General features: G+C 33.6%; 1 protein-coding gene across 1 annotated transcript in view; it reads left to right on the top strand.

Annotated features, from left to right (window-relative positions):
• The window catches only part of Malrd1 (MAM and LDL receptor class A domain containing 1), a 503,883-nt gene that overhangs the window by 301,731 nt on the left and 185,820 nt on the right, over positions 1 to 16,332 (top strand). The window contains exon 26 of the mRNA XM_015483277.2: positions 3,082 to 3,373. Within this exon, the coding sequence (XP_015338763.2) occupies positions 3,082 to 3,373 (292 nt within the window). The remainder of the gene's footprint in view (positions 1 to 3,081; positions 3,374 to 16,332) is intronic.

Raw genomic sequence — 16,332 nt, 5'->3', positions numbered from 1 at the left:
CTAGATTAGGAACTAAATTTACCTTTATGTATAATATAAACCATGCACTCAGAGATGGCCTCACAGGAAACTTGCTTATGAGAAACAGGTGCATAAACAAATGTGTCATTTATTTATATTTATGATAAGAAACACACTCTCCATAAGATCTGATCACATGTCCTCTGATTATGGTATTCTTTAATGGGTGAACACTGAAAAGAATACAAACTATATCCAGCAAGTTTGTTTGCGGATCCAGTCAGGCTAGGAGACAGTTATAGGACTTAAAACTTTGTTATCTTCTATCAGATGCAGAGTCTCTGATTTGATATCTAGCTCCTTGATCCACTTTGANTGTTTTGAACAACCAATAAAAAAAATTTAAAAAAAAAAACAAAAAAAAAAACAAATGTGGAATATAGGGAAAAAAAAAAAACTTTGTTATCTTCAAGATCTAATCTTCTGTTGCACCTGTGTCCATAGTACAAAAAAGATTCAGTGACCAGGCTTCAACATTCTATCAGTTGAGTCTTCACACACAAAAAACTTCAGTTTATCATAGTTTTTCTGTCTAATCTTGATAGGATTTCTTGGTTTAACCCCTGCAGAGCAAAATCATCTCCAGACTGTGAGGATTTTCTACAATAGAAGTGATGTAATCAGATGAGAGTTTTAGAAAAAGAATTGGGTTAGCAGACTAGAATTGAAGTAACAAGTCACAGAATAATATTTAGTTATTAATTTGGTTAAAAATTGAGTTTTAATCAAACGTACTTTCATGATTTTACTGTCTTACAAATGACTGGATACTTTCTTAGAAATAAAACCCAGACACACGAGATTTTATATGCACTGAATCTATGCTGTATCTGGTTCTATATATCAATAGAAAATTGCAAATTCAGTTTAGTCTTGGAAAACTGAATGATATATATAATATATATATATATAATATATATGATATATATCATATACATATATACAAATGATATATGATATATATCATATACATATATACAAATGATATATGTATATATACACAATTTCATTTGACTTCTAAGCTTTTCTATTTAGATACTTGCACTGAAAATGTTCAAAATATTGTTTTTTTCATACTGTAGTAGCTGAGACTTTCATTCATCCCTATCTCCCCCTGGTCCCAGGACTATAGTCTCCACTATTTTAAGCATCTATATCAGAATAATGAAGTATATGTAGAAGAAAAGTCAAAAAATTAATAATTAATGATTCATTTTGTGAATATGTATGATAAGGATTGAATAAAGAGAGGAAAGGTCACACTAAGAGTTATTGGTTCTTTCATATCATAAAAATGTGTATCAGGTAAGTAGTGACTTCACAAATTTACAGAAGGATCATCTCTGTCCTTTCACCCTCTGGAAAATTTTAAAGCAAAGAAAATTGAATGTTTTTTCTTCTTCTTTTGGAGGATAGGTAGATGGGAGGCATGCAGGCAGAGATTGATGGGGAAAGAAATCAAATCTCTGAAGAATAGTAATTTTCAGTTTAAAAAAACAACACCTCCTTTGAAGAATTAATAGCAAATTTTGATTGCCTCTTGTTGCCCTGAGATGAGGTCATCTTGACATCAGGTGCGCTTCCTAAAACTGGAAATTGGGTGTGTGTGTTTGCACATAAAACTGATGACGTCATTCATAAAGTGACCTTCAGATAGAGAAGGACTGACCAAGACACAAAACATATGGCTTGTATTTGTGGAACAAATACAGATGTTAATCATAAACCTGGCCGACCATGTCTTTGGCTGTATGGGTTCCACTGGGAAGTACACCATTCAGCTGGGCCTGATCAGTTTCTGTTGATGCTGCCCATAAAGTTGGCCTGAGGCTTTTTTTATCGATTATTCAAATCAATAATTCCATCCAGGAATTATTCAAATCAATAATTCCATCCAGGAGTTATTCAAATCAATAATTCCATCCAGGAATCCAATACAAACAGCCAGACAGTTCATGTTGGGAGTTAATAAAAGAAATATTTTTGTATCATAGAAGAATACTTGTAGAATTCATCAGCTAGGAAATCCAAGTAGTCACTTCACATAGTGTACTGCTTTTGGTATAGGCTTTTTGCACTAATGCACTGTATATATTCCTTGATTCTTTACTTTTTAAACATTCATTTTCCCTTTCTCCAGAGTATGAATTGATACATGTGACTGTGAGTTTTTCAGTGTCTTTTTCCTCTGTGAAGATTATACCACAACTGTTTTCTCTCATTCACTCAATGATAAGACAAGAGCTTTAAGCAGTTCTGAATTTCTGTTGTTCCTGATCTGTTCTGTTCTTTCTTCCCAGAGTTTTCCCTGAATTTCTTTTGCTGTAAAACAATGACTAAAAATCTAGTATGACACATTTTGACACATTGAAATGTTAATCTTCCAAAATACTTGTATTAATTTTCACTCTGGGGAAAACTTCCAAGGCCTGCTAAACTCAAACTCTTCTAAGGCCTGCTTCTAGCATTTTCAAGTAAAATTTGGAAAATTGCTGTTCTGGTGGTTTTGCTATATATAGAGGAGCCCCGAGGATCTTGTAGAACTGAAAATATGTTTTCACAAGAATGTGATGAAATAAGAGAATATTCTGTGACTTTTAAGAAAGTGATTTAACTCACTCTCTTGATAATGAACCCACTCTCACAATAATGGCCTTAATCTATTCACAGAGGCAGAGCCTAATCACCTCTTTAAGGTCCCTTCTCAGTACCATTCTGTTGGGAATTAAATCCCCAACACAGGAATTTTGCAGGACACACTGAAACCATAACCTCAATGAATCTCACATTTAGAAGTCATAGAAAGTCAACTCAGTTCATTTTTTTTATTAAGTTTATATGCAGTCCTTACTATACTAGTAAACTGCTGTATATCATAATGTGTAATTCAAGAATTTCCTAATTCAAGAATTATAACTCAGCTTTACGGTACATACAGAACAATGGAATACACTAGTCTAATTTTCCTCCCAGATATGTTAATAAATGAGAATTATTATATAAGCATAAAGTGTAATTAATTGTATTACTAACATATAATATTCCTATTCTTGGTTACAGATCATTTTTTATTACCACATGTATGGAACTGGCATTGGGGCCCTCACCTTGATCCAAGTATCAGTCTCAAACCGAACGAAAGTCCTACTTAATCTCACTGCAGAACAAGGCAATTTCTGGCGGAAACAGCAATTATCACTGTTTGGTGATGAGGACTTCCAAATCAAATTTGAAGGTAGAGTCGGCAAAGGTCACCATGGCAGTATTGCACTTGATGACATAGTGCTTACAGAGAGCTGTATAACATCTCATTCCTCCATGAGAGAAGAACTGCCTGTGCCTCTTCCAACAGGTATGTTTTAATTTGTGTTTGCTGCTTGTTTTTACAGGGTAGATGGTGAGAAGAAAGTGCAAAAGCACTGATTAATTCACTGCTTCAAAAAGAAAAAAAACTACCTTTTGAACGTAAAAATCAAAATATTTTTCAAGCTTTTACTCATAAAAATGTCTTCTGAATTTTCGTTAAACCTTTGTTATACTTACTAGTTCCTGAATTCTCAGCTTAGTCAGCTTTTTTTTCTAGATCAATATGATCCTCTGTTTTCAGTTTGATTAAAAAATTCAGTCCTACACAAAGTTTCATTCACTTTTAACAAAATCTAAGAAAAGCAAGAGCAGAGTTGGTCCATTTTAATAAAACATTATTGTAGTTATATTCAGTTTTGCCTCAACTTGTGGTGAGGTTACATCCTGAGAAACCCATCATTTAGTTGAAAATATTATAAATGCAAAGGTCATTTAATACACCTGACCCAGAGCACATCATAGCACAGCTCTGCAGTACCCTGTAGAGCATCAGTTGCTTACCTGCATGATTGTACCACTGACTGGGAGCTGTAGCTTATTGCTGAGGCCCAGCATTCAGGGAGAGTATCATATCCTAAACTGGGAGCCCATGAAAAGCTCACAATTTGAAATTCTAACTATGGCTTCCACTAAATGTGGATTGCTTTCTTCCCACCATAATGTTGAAGAATTTTCCTTGGACCATTATAAATCAGGGGCTGTCTCTATATGCCTTATTCTTTGCAGACCCATGAGAATGTCAACTTGAGTGGTTGAATTTATGCATTGCAATAGTGTAGATGATTGAATATGTCCATATGTCCTTTTAACCTAAAATATTTTTTGGTAATTTATCTTAAGAATTATAGTAAAATGTTGAGTTGGCAGACATTTGATATAATACATGCAGTGGCTACATTGTAAGAAGTGAAAATAGCAAGTGCCATTAATTCCTATGATATATTAAAGTTATGAGATAAAATATATTATTTAAATGACAAAAGAGCAAATTCCATCAATTGATAATGGGACAGATATTAATATGTAAACCCTGAGTTTAGTGTAGAAAACAAAGGGCACTTCCATTGGTTTTTAAATTGTGTCTTTTATAGTAGAAAGGACTAAGAAATAATAAAGCTTATTAGGAATAAACTTGGTTATTTGCTTTGTCTTCTAACATGGCAAGTAGAATGGGGAACATGGCAATTTCTGTCTTTACTTCTCTGATCATTGCAAAAGGAATATTTTAACATGGATAAAAGGAAGTTTATATATGTTTCCTAGTTGATGATTAAATAGACTCTTTACTTGATAGGCTTCTAACTCTATCTGGAATAGCATAGAGGAAAACATGAAAGCATTTCAGGATGAAAACACGCAAACATTTCAACATTCTGTTGAGGCCTATGTATATTCATGTGGATTTATTGCGAATGTGTTTCAGCTTCCTCAGATTAATCTTCCTTGAGAAAAGCTTTGCCTTCTTTTAGTGTAGGATGTTTGGATCACAGCTATACTGGTTATAAAGTTCTGGTATTTGGAATAGTAACTTTGTGAATTTATCATGGCAACTGAGAGTAGGAAAAATACCTCCCCCAAAACTCTAATATTGGGTATGATAGGATTAAGTGCCAAGAGAAACCTCTGTGAGAATGTGGAGAATACAGAATATAAGTTGTGTTGGTATCTAGTTTTAGGCTGATTACCGAATGCTCAGAACTTTGAAACCACACTTGGAACTCATAGGAGGAAAAGATCTCCCCAGTTTGTAGGGAAGTGGTGGCAGAATCTGAGCAAATAAGGAATAGATGAAAAATATAGTAGAGGTTCCTGTGGGTAGACCAGATGGCAAGGGAGAGAAGAGACGGTGTCAGGTGGACTGTGGAGGTGGAGTTTAGGTAGCTCCACATAAGCAGACACCGAGTGCAACTGAACACCTGAGACAGTCAAGGGAAATGGATTAAACTGGGGACTACCTTGAGTATTAGTATGTTGACTGGTCTTAGAAAATAAACATTAAGTGCACATACAAGTAAAAAAGAAGAAAGGAATAATATGGAATAGAGAAGTTAATATATTACTAATATATTGATAGTATATTTTTATTATATAAAAGTAGGAAAGAAATATTCATTTATATAAAGTGTTAAAATTGGTAGGAATGGGTGTAATAGAAGACTCCCAGAAGAAAACCTGAAAGCCTTTATTTCTATTCTTGGAGCACTCTAAAAATCGAGGTAAAATAGTATTTTCATAGCTAGCTTGTCTCTGTTGCTTACATTCAAGTGAAAAATACATGTGCAATGAAGTTCACTTTCCTATGAAATGTTGAATGTACCTTTAAGTGCCTTCAGAAATTAAACGTATACATTTATATGTTGGTAAGAGTAAAATAGTACACTTTGTGAAATCTCTAGTTGAGAAATGATTTTGAAAAACCATGCCTTTATATTGAGTTCAGAGGGCTCTTTAGGAATCTCTGACGTTTTAAGGAAAGACCATATATGTTATTTGGTTGGTTGGTTGGTCCTTTTCTGTTTTTTTGTTTTGTTTTGTTTTGTTTTGTTTTTTAATGTGGTATTGGGATATTGGTATCCTAAACAAATAAAAAAGCCAAATTGCTTTCTTTGATCTTCATGAAAGTTAGTATAAGAGAGTTAAAGGACATCAGGAAAGCATAATATGGATAAAAAATGTAAGCCACATATTTAATTTTATGTTTCCTAGTAGACAGTTTTTAATTGATTTTAATGTTTTCTTTAATCTATCCAAATACCATCATTTCAATACAATCAGTGTGAGATATTGTATATCATTTTTTCATATGGTCTTTAAATCCAGTGTATATAGTGTATTCATAGTCTACTTCCACTTGAACCTACCACATTTCAATTACTCCATAGCCATTTATTGTTAGGTTTTCCCATGGAGATCATCAGGGGATTTGGGGGTTTTCCTTGACAAAGGACTCCTTTAGCGGTGAAATTTGTGCATTTCCAAGAACTGAAGTTACATTCTTATTTAAATAGAACTATAAAAAATTACCCGAGGTCTACTGTGAAAACTCCAGCATCCCACTCTAGTGGATCAGGAATTTATTAGGATTCTCCAGTTATTAGCTATGTGTTCCATATCATACACCTGAGATAATCTCCTCATCTATAAAGCAGAGAGAATATCATTGAAAGATATAATTTCCCATTGGATTAGCCTAGTCTAATGTCTGACATATAGTAGGCATTTATTTAATAAAACTAATATCATTTTATGTTATCTCATATTTTGACATCTTTATCAATATTCTTGAGATGAAGTTTGGGTATTAAAAATTGAGATGTTCTACTGAGAAAAACCTTAATTTGATGAATGTTTTAGTGTGTGTCTGTACACATATAACACTAAGTCCCATTATTTATATTTTATTAAGGAAAATCTCTCTCTGGGAAAAAATATTATTTTTTGCAAAGATCACAAGCATACAGTTTTATATCAGAACAAGATCATTCAATAATTATTTATGAAAAAGTCTCTATTTTGATGTCTAATAAAGAATGTGTATATATTTGACATATTTAATGATTCTTATTCTCTCATTACTGTAAAAGTACTTAAAGTTTTGAATCTATTTCAAGTTGAACAGAAATATATGGCATTATTTCCACAAGCAGTGACAACATCCATTAAACATTTAGAAATGATTCTTATTTACTTAGCCCTTCATCTATATTCATGTGCATAGTCTAACAACTCTTTCAATGAGATCTTAAAATAGCCAAGATAAGAAAAGGCAAAACATATATATTTAGGAAAATGAAACTTAATTGAATCTGGAATAGGTGATTCTAATTAATCAAAATAGACCCAGGGCTATTAGCAAAAGTAATATTAAATTATCATCGAGTCCCTAGAAGTCATATTTAAGAGCTTATTTCGATGGCAATTTTGTTAATTGCTAAATGACCAAGGATGAAAATAATTATTCAATGAATTTTAATAAGAAAAAGACAATTAGCATTCCTCTTCTAAATGTTCACATGCAAATTCAATCACTGCTTTATTTTCTGTTTATCTACAGATGTTTAATAAACTTTAAGTATGATGAGGGCAAGGTCAAGTTTTATATATGTGCATGCATTTGTGTTGAATGACCACAGTTACTTCCAAATAGGAGTTATACAATAATTCTATTTGGGGATATAACATGGCAATCAACCCTTGCTTAAAAGAAAAAAAAAATATGTATGCAAATCAATGGGGACTGAATGGATTAGCTTCTCTTTCAGGTCACTTATTTCCCTAAAATATTTGGCAGTAGTTTTAAAGACTGCTGCTTACTGATGAGAAAGCTGGCATAGCAATTCAGAGTCCTGATTGTACATGGCTCAATAATCTAGAAAACCCTGTACGTGATTTTTAGTGCAGAGTGCATGAGTTTTGAGATATCAACACATAGAACTTGGATCTCAACTCTGCTAACTAGCTGTGTGATGTCACCTGATCTAATTCTGTAATTCTTATCCTCTCTATCCACGGGACTGTGGGATTCTATTTGAGTTTTTTGGAAAATGATCAAGATAATAAATAGCATGTCTTGACCAAAGCTTGGAGTATGGTAGTGTTCTATATTGCCTTCTTTTTCCCCTGCCTCTCCTTTTTCCTTCTAGAGAGACTATGAAATTAAACTCTGCACAAGTTAAAATTTCTTAAAAGCATATACTGTCCCTGCTGGGCTTCTTTCCTTGCCTACTATTTATTACTCAGAGCAAATGTTCAGATCTCCTTTGCCCTTCCTGTTCCCTTCAAAGAAATTGCTCACACAAAAGTCCCCAAATGCTTGTTTGCTAGATGTGGTGGTTTAATTTATTATTCATAATAAAAGAGGGAGAAGAATGAGTAGTCACATAAAAAGCCACAGGTAGACCAACATGACAGCTACTGATGGATGAAGGAGACAAAGGCGATTTAGAGTGGCTTCAAGTGTAAACCTGGAAACCCATGTAAAAGAGTACTGAGATTTGCAGACGTTGACAACTTTTTTGGGTACAATATGGGTAGGGAAAAAGACAGAAATCCATCTTTATGTGTACAGACACACTCTATAATATTTGCCAAATTAATGTTTTCTCAGTGAAACATCTCAATTTTTAATATCCAAGCTTCATAACAGGCCCGCCCACATCTTACTTTATCTGTTTGTCTTTTATCATTTGGGCTAACATTTATATTGGAAAAATATGTTTGCAGCACCCAAAATTCACTAGAGAACTTTTTATGCAATATATTGTCCAAGAGAAATTTCAAGTTCCTTTGCAAATATAATTGGTAGACAGTGATGCTCTGAAAATGCAGCGGAGGGACAATGCTGGGGACCTTCATCAGATGCTGTGGTGGCAGTTTTTATATGGTTTCCTGCTGTGACTCGGACTTCAGAGTGAAAATATAGGTCAGATGGAAATTGACAAATTGGAATTTTCTGTTGGTTAGATTTACACTGAACATACAAGAGCATACATTTATCAATCCAGAACAATTTGTAACTAACCTGTTTCTCCCTCATCTTAGATAGGGCACAAGCAATTGAACTGAATGAAATCCATTCTTTACTGTTCACTTAGCATAAATTATTGTTTTTCCTAGGAAATTGCTTAAACAGCTATTTATGAAAGGAGTTTAATTTTGTCATCTTTATCGCCTTTCCAAATAAAGTCAATTTAAATATGTGCATTCGCTAGCTACTTTTAAAATGTTTTCAACCATTTAGGCTGAACATATAAACACACTACTATTTTTAAATGTCTTAGTAATTTAGATTGCATGAATAGTACAATAACGTACTGATATAGAAATCCACTGTCTTGTAGTACAGAGAGCATTTTTATATGCTAAAAATTATATTGTATAATCTTGCCAGAATATATGACTCAGATTTCAATTTATATACATAATATAACCCATTTCAAACAAATTAAAACTTTAATATAATATTCTTCATGACGAAAGTTCACATTAAAGATTCAGTGAGTGGTGCAAAGCCCAGTAGTCCATTACTATTGGCTTCTTTTGGAGGCTGTGCCTAACCTAATTAGTATATTTTCTGAATCTCTGTGCAAAGTTTTAAGGCAATTATATGCTTTAATATATTTCTTAAGTGATCTGAGGTAGCATTTAAACAATATGTCTATATAGTTAAGCATATGTGCACACATGTAGGTACATATGCATATATGTACATATGATCTTCCGCTCATGGTGTATGCAGTCAAGATTCTGCTAACTCCCTCTCCTAAGCAGCCCTTCATATTTCACAAACCTCATGGTCAAGTTTGCTACTAGGAGGATGCACAACCAATAATCATTTCAAGAGAAAAACAAATTACCTTAGTTCAAGGTTTGATAGTATTTTCCATTGACATATTTTCAATATTTCTAGGAATACATGCAAAACCATTGATGAGTTAAGAGCAAGCTTGTTACAGTGAGCATATGTCCAAAGAAAATATCAGGCATAAAATGTGGCAATCCCAAGAATAGTATATCATTATTTCTAGTACTCTGTTTGCATTGCCAGCATAACTTAAAGTTGACAAATACTAGAGATGTATTTTTTTGGAGTAGATTTTAAAATATTGTATGCAAGTAAGCCTGCTTTCCTCTATAACACCATTGATAATTGCCAATATTAAAACCCCAAAACTTTAAATCCACAATTTTCCCCAGTCTTTTCACCCTAGAGAATATCAGTAATTCCATGCTGAAATTAATGTCATACAAATTTTAAAGCTTAATTGGATTAGTTGCTATGCTCTATTCCTGACACCACTAGATACTTTATTAGAAAATATTATTTATTTAGGTTTTTAAATGTATTTGGCTTTTTCAGTCTCACCTTGAAATTCACAGTGGTCAAATACTTTATGCAAAGGCAGTATAAAAAGCTGCCTCTGCATCTTGACCTAGAGCCATATTAATCTTTAAATAATTGGTCTTGTGTTAATAAAGGAGGGAATTAATTTTGAATTTCCCAATGCTTTATTGAAGATAAGAGATTTGTCTATTGTAATTTATCAGATAGATGCATATTTGATGGTGATTATGATGATGAACTGAAATCTGTTGGTTAAAATGTATTTGCTTGATTGTGCATTCCAAACCCTCTTCATTTGATATCATTTCATTCAACAGATATTTTCCAGATTCAAATAATATTTCTATAGCTGTGGAATAAATACTTATCTGCAATCACGTTGTTCTAGTTGGAAGAACTCAAAGTCCATCCTTAGAAGATGTCTATCTCTTCATCTAATGTTTCAGATATTTGACATGACAAATGCTATTTTTTATTTTTATCATTTTTATCTATTGAAAACCCTTGTATATACCCTTTATTGGGTTTAATGCTTATTTTTTAAATATTTTTTTTAGTTGTAGATGGACACAATACCTTTATTTTTATTTATTTATTTTCTGAGAATTGAACCCAGGGCCTCACACGTGCCAGGCAAGTACTCTACCACTGGAGATACAACCCCAGCCCTATGTTTATTTTTATTAATTGACATTAATAAAATTTATTTTTATTCAAGAAAATTTCTTGCATTAACATGAGCATGGTCATTAAATATATCTAGTATTTTTAATTTAATCAATTAATTAATTTAGGAACACAGATTGAACTCACAGCACTTATCCACTGAGCCACATACCCAGCCCTTTTTATTTTCTTTTATTTTGAGACAGAGTCTATGTTGCTTAGGGCCTCACTAAGCTGCTGAGGCTTGCTTTGAACATACCATCTTTCTGCCTCAGCCCATCAAGTTGCTGGGATTACAGGCTTGTGCTACTATGCCTGGATGAAAGGATTATATCTTTTATACCACCAAATTTATTTGCTAATTTAGCACAGAATTTTCTGCCTTTGTTCATGAGGAATATTGGCCTAGTTTCTTTTCTTGCAATGTCTTTTACAACTTTTGGTATTTGAGTAATATTGACTCCATAAAAGGCATGTAAAATTTCTCCCTCTTCCTCTCATCTACAGAAGAATATAGTGATATTCTTTCTTCTGTAAATGAATGGTGGAATCCACCAGCTACACTCTTCCCTTGAGGCTTCTTTGTGGAAAAGTTAGTAACTATGTATTATATTTAGTTTTTGTATGTAAAATATATCCTTAGTTTGTTTCTTCTTGAGTTATACTTGGTAATTTGTTTGAAAAAAAAGTATGTATTCCACCAAAATTGTCAGGTTGATGTTTATGTTATGAACATGTTCACAATAGACCTTTATTATCCCTTTAAAATCCACAAAGCACATAGTAATATCCTGTCTTTTGTTTCTTATTTTGGATGTATTTCTTATTTTCACTAATTTTTTTCCTCAGTATAAATGGAGTTTCATCAATTTGATTGATACTTTCAAAGAAACAGCTCTTGGTTTCACTGATCTTTTAAACCTTTGTTTTGAATTTCATTGTTCACTTTTACCTGAAATTTCCTTTTTCCTTCTCCTTTTGGTTTTCAAATATTTGGGAAATTTTCCAGATGTCTGTGTATTACTGATTTCCAATTTGATTCTGTTGTTATGATTTTAGTTCTTTTAAATTTGTTCAAACTTGTTTCATGGCCCTGATATGTTACAACTGGGTGACTATTCCACGTGTTCTTTTTTTTTTTTAATTTGTTCTTTTTAGTTATACATGACAGTAGAATGTATGTTGACATATCATGCATACATGGAGTATAACTTCCCATTCCTGGGTTTTGTACATGATGTGGAGTTACACTGGTCATGTGTTCATATATGAACTTAGGAAAGTTATGTCTGATTCATTCTACTGTCTGCACACGTTCTTGAAAGTAATAGGTATTCTGCTCCTTTGTTGTAGCATCCTATAAATGCTACCTAGGTTACTTTGCTTGTTGATGAGTTTAAGTCTTTTATATCCTTACACTCGTTGTACCAATAATTTCAAATAAAATTGAAGATTTGCCTATTTCTTCTAACAGTTTCAGTTTTCTTCAGGACATGCTGTTAGTCAGCTTTTCACTATTTTAACAAATACCTGAGATAATTAACTTAAAAAGAGAAAAGGCTTATTTTGGCTCACAGTTTTAGAGGTTTTAGTCCTACCCATTGGCCCCTGATAAGGCCGGACATTATGGTAGGATCACATGGTAAAGCAAAACCACTCACCTCATGGCTAGTAAGCAAGAGGAAGAAAGAGAAAGGAGTTGGGTCTTGTTATCCTATTCCAGGACATGCCCCCAGTGACCAGAAGGTCTCCTACAAGGCCCCACCTCTACAAGATTTTGCTTCCCCCCAAGTGCCACACTGGGTCCTAGGCTTTAACACATAGACCTTGATGGGACATTTCAGACCCAAACTGTAGCATACATATAAGCACTTAGGATTGTTGTGTTTTTTGGATTAAAGGACATTTTATCATTGTAAAATGTCCTTATTTACACTAGAGGTATTTCTTACCCTGCACTGAAGCTTACCAACTTGTCCTCCGGGCTGATTTGTGGGTTGGGTATGCTGAGTAATGGACCCCCTCAACTCTCAAGCTAGAAGGGAGGAGAGTGAATGTCTTACATCATATTTCTATATAATGAAGTAGATGGCCTATACATCAGACAATTATTTTGACAGTTCTGGTATTGGAAGACTGAGAACAAGGTGCCAACAGGTTCGAGCCCTTGGTAAAGGTGCTCTTCTTGGTTTATAGACAGTTATCTTCTTACTGTGTCTTCATATGTCAGAAAGAGAGCTACCTATCTCTCTGTCCTCTTCCTGTAAGAGTACAAATCCCATTCATGAGGTTCTACCCTTATGACCTATCTTCAGATACCATTACATAGGCATTAGAGTTTCAACATATTAATTCGAGTGGCAGATGATAAGAACATTGGGTTTATTGTAATGGGAGAGCCAAAGCTTCCAGGCTGGTTGCTTCCTACCAACAATCTCAACTATTTGCTATAGTAAAACAGTAACATATGTGTGTTTGCATGTGACACAGATGAAAGTATTTGATAAACACTGTGTTAGTGTTAGCATTTTATTTTAGAAATTATATTGTATAATCTTGCCAGAATATATGGCTCAGATTTCAATTTATATTCATACTATAACCTATTTCAATTAAATTAAAACTTTAATATAATATTCTTCATGACAAAGGTTCACATTAAAGATTTGGTGAATGATACAAAGCCCAGAAGTCCATTACTATAGACTGCTTTTGGAGGCTGTGGCTAAATTAGTTTGTATATTTTCTGAATCTCTGTGTAAAGTTTTAAGGCAATTATATGCTTTATAAATACACTGTATTTCCTAAACTAAAAATAGTTTCACTGCTAGATTTTCTTCCTGTTCCTTCTTTGACCTTCTTGAGGATACAAAAAATACTTTTCCTCAACCATTGATAGGTTCATGGATGACGCCCCTATAATAAATGACAGATTAATAAGAGAAAATCATACACATTTATTTAATATATGTTTTATGTTGACATGGGACTTCAGAAATGAAGACCCAAAGATACAAGTAAACCTGCTTATTTTTATTAGTAGGCTTGATGTAGGATACATAGTCACGAGCAAATGACAAAGGGTACGATTGCCATCAAACAATAAGCAGGAGGAACTTAGTAAAGACTTCCTACTGGAATCCTTCTCTGTGACCCTGTATTGACAGAGATAAGGATGATCCTTTCCTCTGGTTATAGGGTGGCACTTCTGAGTATGGGCCTTATGACCTGCTCTAGGGCAGAAAGGTTGGAAGAAAGCCATAGTGACCTTCCTGCTTCTTCACTTTTCTGGAATAACAAATGGCATATTCTGTGATACCATGTCCCAAACCCCATCAACCTTGGCAGGTTCCATTTACAGGTTTTAGTGTCATCTCAGCATAAACAAGTTTCTGTGTATGTGTGCAGTTGTATGAGAGTGTGTGTGTGTGTGTGTTTGTGTGTGTGTTTTAAATGTTCAAGGATTTCTAAATGCTATAAGCAGTATGTTTTCAGAATACAAGTCCATAAAATTTACAAGAAGGGAAGTCCCACTTTTTTTATTACTCAACATGTTACGTACATAAAGCATTGGTATCAGATAGTATATCTCACATGTGCTCTCTCTCACTAAAGAGGTGTTCCTCAAGAATCTGCAACCACAGGCCTAAAACAGGGATGCTTGGATTCGAAGTGATTAAACAGCTAAGACAAAATCTCCCTTTGTTTGTCACCATATATTTCTGCATCGTTTATTTTCTTTGTTCTGTTTGATTGCTTAGTTATCAGATCCAATCTGCTTTCAGTAGTGCAGTTCTTCAGCATATATCCTGATGGTGGTGTTTTTATTGCCATTTTTTTTTCCTTTGCAGAGTGATTCTTCTGTTTTTATCTATTCTTCTGTTTTTATTTTCCTGTTATTTGAAAGGAGTCAGAATTTATGTTCATTCAATAATGATATTGATAATCTGTATCTATAAAACTGATTTTAATCACTTACTGTGTTCTAGGTACTATGCTAAACTTTTACATGACTTAAATTTGGGTTTACTGATTATCTCTTTAATAGTGAGAGACTGTTCATCTGTCCACACATTCATTTGTTTGTTCATTCAAAACCATTTTCAACCCTTATAATGTGGTAGGGACTATATCTAATTTCAAAGCAACATGTTCAGTAAAGCACTAGTCATCTGGGCAATATACCACAGGATTGCAAAGAACGGAAGAAACCTTTCTCTCTGTGACAGTAAAATGTTACAGAATAGGTAATATTTTAATTAAAACTCGAAGAATGGCCAGTAGAAATGTGAAACGGCCACTCTATAATAGAAAGAAAGGAATGATCAGAGAGAGAGAGAGAGAGAGAGAGAGAGAGAGAGAGAGAGAGAAATGATAATGTGTTTGGAAAATGGCAAATTTTCTGAAGTGTGTTCTTAGATGTTGAAATGATAGTTTGGGTACTGATTGTAACAGCTTTTAAATGACATGTTAAAGAATGTGAATTTCTATTCTTGAATTTTATAAAGCTTTGTAACTTTCTGGAAAAGTATTTTAGAATTGGAAGTAATATAGTTCATGTGTTCCATAGAAAGATGGTAGGGGCTGACCACATGTGGAGAGAATTAGAGAAAAGTAAAATTCTAGGGCTGGGGTTGTGGCTCAGCAGTAGAGCGCTCACCTTGCATGTGTGGGGCACTGGGTTCAATCCTTGACACCACATAAAAATAAATAAGTGAAATGAAGGTATTGTGTCCAACTACAACTAAAAATTAAATATTTTTTAAAATGAGCAGAAAAGTAAAATATTTCAGATGAAAGACAATGAAGTTCTGAGCTGAGGTAGGGTGGTGGGATAAAGGGTTTTATTAAAGAAGTATTAGGTAGAAATAATAGAGATTGGTGGCTTTGGTCAGTTCAAATAAGGAGTTGACCATAATATATCTAAGGTATTGCTTGGACTCTTTGCAGAAATGAAGAATTTGTTACTGAAAACACAGACCCTGAAATTCTAGATATATTGAATTAGGTATTCAATTAAGTATCACTTGAGAGATATTCAGGTAGAAAAATAGGTTAAGCAGTTGAATACAAAAAAAAAAAAAAATCTTGAGCTCAGGATAGAAAAGATGTCTGCAGATTGTGATTAAGGAGTCAGTGGATTTCAATGGGCCTCGAAACCGTGAAGAAGAAAATGAATTTGTTTTACCGTGAAATTGAAGTTAAAAGAGGAAAGGTAGAGACAGAGAGCTGTTAACAGTTTGGCTTTGATATGGTTAAGGAATCCTTTCCTTACCTTTGTAGGATTGTTGGAGATTATAGAATGTTCTAGAAAGTATGGAAGAACTCGAGCACAAGCCAAGTGTTAGCTGAGTTTTATCTTTTTTTTTCTTTTGATCTTTATCTAGTGCCAGGAACATTACCTGGACCTTGGACCCTGAGTTGATATAGGAGAA

This window comes from Marmota marmota, unplaced genomic scaffold (assembly GCF_001458135.2).
Source record: "Marmota marmota marmota unplaced genomic scaffold, marMar, whole genome shotgun sequence".
Lineage (NCBI taxonomy): Eukaryota > Metazoa > Chordata > Mammalia > Rodentia > Sciuridae > Marmota > Marmota marmota.
Note: the sequence above shows the minus strand (reverse complement) of the source record. Positions and strands in the feature narration are given on the sequence as shown.